At 40.3% G+C, this 5,445-nt stretch overlaps 1 protein-coding gene across 1 annotated transcript in view; it reads left to right on the forward strand.

Annotated features, from left to right (window-relative positions):
• LOC136854722 (uncharacterized) overlaps window positions 1-4,507 on the forward strand; it is a 132,885-nt gene extending 128,378 nt beyond the window's left edge. The window contains exon 4 of the mRNA XM_067131309.1: window positions 4,408-4,507. Within this exon, the coding sequence (XP_066987410.1) occupies window positions 4,408-4,507 (100 nt within the window). The remainder of the gene's footprint in view (window positions 1-4,407) is intronic.
• The last annotated feature ends 938 nt before the right edge of the window (window positions 4,508-5,445 follow it).

Consider the following 5,445-nt stretch of genomic DNA (forward strand, 5'->3'; position numbering starts at 1 on the left):
TTATCAGACGTTTTTTGTGAAATCTGCTATATTCAAATAAGAGGTTCCTTTGATAGCTATCAGAATCTATTGTTTATTGACTGAAATGAATATTATGCTTTTATCAAGTTTCCTTTGGAAAACCTAGTTTATATATTATCGCCTTCCACGACAATCAGAGGGTCTTTCGGAAACTTACAATGGTTTGTTTATTAACTTAGAGGAATATGTTGCTGTTATGGAAGGAATCCTTAAAGGATTTAATCCTTTATAGGTTTGAAAGTATCACTTGACAATAGATTCTTTTATTTACAATAGTCCTTTAATCATGCAGAAAGTAGTCTGTTGTCTTATAAGATGTTCATTCGACATCAAAAATGATTTTCTGGACCCGAGCAGAGGAAAACAAGAAGTAGGAGGACGTAAGGAAAGCAGGAAAGAAGGAAGAAGGAAGCGATAAATCTTCATCCTCTTAAATTAAGTAGGGCAATAACATTTAGGAAAAACATAAGCAGGAAAAGAATTCCGGAGCCTGGATGTAGATGGGAGGGAAGACTCGCTGATCCGAGATTAACGATTTCTGCCGAGTGAAAAGAGATAACTGGAGTGTCAACATCGCCGTATAATAAAATGTATTGACTACTCATATATTTTTCCCCTGTGTGTAACAATTGTAGCCAACGGGTAGTCAATTCCAAGATTAAACTTGCCGTTTTCCAGTCCGGGGTCACTATCTCCCATCACAAGTATCTATATAAGAATGATGAACAAAATGTACTTCAATTCGAGCTTTCAGAAGGTACGTTTTGTCCTCAGGTCTGGGCTTTCCGTATCGAACTTCGGTATAAGTAAAGTCATTATATAAGGTAATGATTACACTGGATATAGTTATGCCACTTAGGGTCTATTGTACAGTCATGCTCAAATCTGTCATGTAGCACCAGTTCTGAGCATGACTGTACGCAACCTTTTTCCAGTATGGTATTGGTATATACATTTTGCAGGAATATATCCGCTTTTGTTTTAATTTCTTCACCATTTTGCGACCCACAGCAGCCGACTAATTACTAGGCAAGTCACTAATTAAGTAGGTCATTAAGGGTGTTTTCAATTTTAAGGACACATGACCATACCATCTCATCCTCGTGCGGTTCGGAGATCGAACGCAGGTTCACTCAAAGTAAGAGAGAGAGAGAGAGAGAGAGAGAGAGAGAGAGAGAGAGAGAGAGAGAAAGCACTTCACATAATTACATCAAATGAGGAGGAACATTAGAATGAGATGGCACGTAAGGAAAAAAAAAAAAAAGTTCGGTGGAAAAATAAAAGTTACTTTCGGGAAAAAATTAGTTGGGGAAGAAAAAAGTTATATTACAAAGTTTGCTAGTCCGAATGAGCGTTGGTCGTTCCTCCTCGATGTAGCTCTCTCTCTCTCTCTCTCTCTCTCTCTCTCTCTCTCTCTCTCTCTCTCTCTCTCTCTCTCCCTTCGGTGTAATAGCCTTGCGTCGAGCGGAACTCCCATAAGTGAGTTATATAGCCTGTTCTGTTTAGTTCTTAATGGGATGTGGGAGGGCTAGGAAGGGTTCCGTGGGTGAGGTGGGGGGCGGGGGGGACGGGGGTGTGGTATAAGTCTCACTGACCTCTCGTCATTACCTGACCCCACCACTCCCCAAAATAAGACCAGGAACCTCCACTTTCCCCTTAACTAACCAGCTAGCTCTCATCTCCGATCCCAGAACGAGAGGAGTTCCTGGGCCTCGAAGATCAAAGTTTTAGCTTTAAAAGGATTTTGGGAGGTCTCTCTCTCTCTCTCTCTCTCTCTCTCTCTCTCTCTCTCTCTCTCTCTCTCTCTCTCTCTCCCTTTTCCAAAAACGAGATGGGGAGAAAAGTTCAAGAATGACGGAGGTTGTTTGAGATGAGTGAAGGAAGTCCGCCATTTTTTCAAAAAAGGAGTTGGGAGAGTGGACGACTAAAATAAAAAATAAAAAATAAAATGCTCGATATCTTTCGTAGATATTAATGTCTGTGATAAATCCACATATGGCTATAATGATCTTGGCTCTCCTACGTCAAAATATTTCCCTAAAAAAGGAGATTGAATTGACATAATGATGTAACTTTGAATTTAAAATTCCATTCCATACAAACGTTTTGTTCCTGACTGAATTGAATTGAATATAGAATTTAGACCAAAGGTCAAGCACTGGGACCTATGAGGTCATTCAGCGCTGAAACGGAAATTGACAGTGAAAGGTCTGAAAGGCGTAACAGGAGGAAAACCTCAAAGCAGTTGCGCTATGAATCAATTGTTAGGAGAGGGTTGAGGAAAGTAAGATGGAAGAAAGACAATATGAAAGGAGGTACAGTAAAAGGAATGAAGAGGGTTGTAGCTAGGGGCCAAAGGCACGCTGAAAACAACCTTAAGTAATCCCTACAGTGCACCACATGAGGTTCACTGGCGGCACTACCCTCCACCCCCAAGAGAATATTGTTCCTGAAGAATGTGCGTGAACTGAATAATCGGGATCATTAAACTTAAATCAGCTGTCAAACGCAGGAGAACGAGATGTAATGAAGGGGTTAAAATGAAAATTCTTTCCTTCAAGGGATTCAGAGAGATATCATGAAGTTTGGTTAATGGAACGCATTGTAAAAGTATATTTTGTTGCCGTTTATTCATTCCATAATTGCATAGCTTATAAAACTGTTTTAAAGTGACCGAGAATTGTATTTTTGGTTAAATCTACTTATATAAAAACAAGTAAAAAATGCGCCGAAGTTTGTTCGGCGCAATCTAGTTTTCTGTACGGCTTATAATCAAGGCCACCGAAAATAGAGCTATCCTTCGGTGGTCCCCGTATAATGCTGTATGAGCCGCGACCCATGAATCTTTAACCACGGCCGGTGGTGGCCTATCCTTTATCGTTGCCAGATGCAATGATTATGGCTAACTTTATCCTTAAATAAAATAAAAACTACTGAGTTAGAGGGCTGGAATTTGGTATGTTTGATAATTGGAGGGTGGATGATCAACATACCAATTTGCAGCCCTCTAGCCTCTGTAGCTTTTAAGATCTGAGGGCGGACAGACAAAGTGCGGACAGAAAAAAGTGTGGACGGACAGACAAAGCCGGCACAATAGTTTTCTCTTACAGAAAACTAAAAAGCAGGTCATTTCAAAATCTGGATCTGATTTACAAGAAGATATGACTAACATGGTTGACTGTGGAGTTGCCAACCTACAGACAGTGACAGCGGAATTGTCTATAGATTGAAGACTGAACACATAGATAGTTGGTGTTGTATTTTATTTTCGAGATATTACTAAGTTTTCCAAAATGAAATCCTGAAATTTTAGACCAAAAGAAACCAAGAAACTATCAAGAGTAATGACCAAAGTGATATCTGTAAAACAAACAATGGTTGGCAAGGCAATAGTGAATTCAAGCAAGGAGTGAGACCTGTGGCTTCATTTATTGGAGGAAGAACTTTGTAAGAATCTTGGTGCTTGGTAGAGCTTTTATAAGCATGAATACTGTACTCCAAAAAAAGATAGGTAATCCTCAATAGGTCTAGAGAAGCATCACATAAAGATAGCTAATCCTCACATAAGTCTTAGAGAGGCATCACATAAAGATAGCTAATCCTCACATAGGTTAGAGAAGCATAACATAAAGATAGCTAATCCTCACATAAGTCTAGAGAAGCATCCCATAAAGATAGCTAATTCTCACACAGGCCTAGAGAAGCATCACATAAAGATAGCTAAGAGAAGCATCACATAAAGATAGCTAATCCTCACACAGGCCTAGAGAAGCATCACATAAAGATAGCTAATCCTCACACAGGCCTAGAGAAGCATCACATAAAGATAGCTAAGAGAAGCATCACATAAAGATAGCTAATCCTCACATAGGTCTAAAGAAGCATCACATAAAGATAGCTAAGAGAAGCATCACATAAAGATAGCTAATCCCCACAGAGGTCTAGAGAAGCATCACAGAAAGATAGCTAATCCTCACACAAGTCTAGAGAAGCATCACATAAAGATAGCTAAGAGAAGCATCACGTAAAGATAGCTAATCCTCACGTAAAGATAGCTAATCCTCACACAAATCTAGAGAAGCATCTCAGGAGAGAACAGCATATCGTGCCCATGGAACAAACCCAACTTCTTGGAGATAGTTAAAGACAGGTGGACTTAACCGCCCGTGGAGCTTCTATTTACTCCCAAGAACATAAATACGGAAACATCTCCCGGGATCGTTCTCCAAATCCCGAGGAATAATATATATATATGTATGAGGCGAATTGGTCCCGAAAACATCAGAGCGATAAATTCCCGTCCCCTCCTTCCCGAGATGTTATCCAGATACGAATTAACAGCATCTCACACGAGATTAAGCGAGATTGAGATCGTCGGCCTTCCAGGGTTGTTGGGAAGAAGAAGAAGAAGAAGAAGAAGAAGAAGAAGAAGAAGAAGAAGAAGAAGAAGAAGAAGAAGAAGGTGGACGATTTAGGAAGATTATAATCGTGCTAGCGAATACCTGGCCTGTTAAAAGGTATATGGCAATATCGAGTTAATATGGTGATTGCCTCTGAATTATTTTAGATTTTTTGTGTGTGCATATACATACATATATATATATATATATATATATATATATATATATATATATATATATATAGAGAGAGAGAGAGAGAGAGAGAGAGAGAGAGAGAGAGAGAGAGAGAGAGAGAGAGAGAGAGAGAGAGAGGTATGAAACCTGCGGCCTATTTCTCAGCTAAAGCTATCCTTCAACCGACAAGGGCGATGACACGCATACCAATGAATTATGACCTCAGTTCCGGGGACGGTCTTGTACTGGGCTTCTCCCTCCCGCAGAAGTTACCGGATGTGCCTGGGACTTTCATATGTACCACGCACGCCCACGGGCGGTACACGCGAAGGCACTCACTTATGCTTCTTCAGGATAGCGGGTGGGGGCGGCAGGTTTAGATGCAAGCAATGCATGTGCCTTGAAGCGTGTCATTTCACCTTTATCCTTTGACATATAGATATAAATGTCATATAGATATATATGGCCCCTGTGTAATGTCAATTTTTTTCTGTTTTTAGTTTTCTGAGAAGAAACTATTGTTCCGGCTTTGTCTGTCCGTCCGCACTTTTTTTCTGTACGCCCCCAGATCTTAAAAGCTGCTAAGGCTAGAGGGCTGCAAATTGGTATGTTGGTCATCCACCTTCCAGTCATCAAATATACCAAATCGCAGCCCTCTAGCCTCAGTAGCATCTATTTTATTTAAGGTTAAATTTAGCCATAATCATGATTCTGGTAACGATATAGGACAGGCCACTACCGGGACGTGGTTACAGTTTCATAGGCCGCGGGTCATACAGCATTATACCGAGACCACCGAAAGATAGATCTATTTTCGGTGGCCTTGATTACACGCTGTACAGAAAACTCG

Source organism: Macrobrachium rosenbergii, chromosome 30, assembly GCF_040412425.1.
Source record: "Macrobrachium rosenbergii isolate ZJJX-2024 chromosome 30, ASM4041242v1, whole genome shotgun sequence".
Lineage (NCBI taxonomy): Eukaryota > Metazoa > Arthropoda > Malacostraca > Decapoda > Palaemonidae > Macrobrachium > Macrobrachium rosenbergii.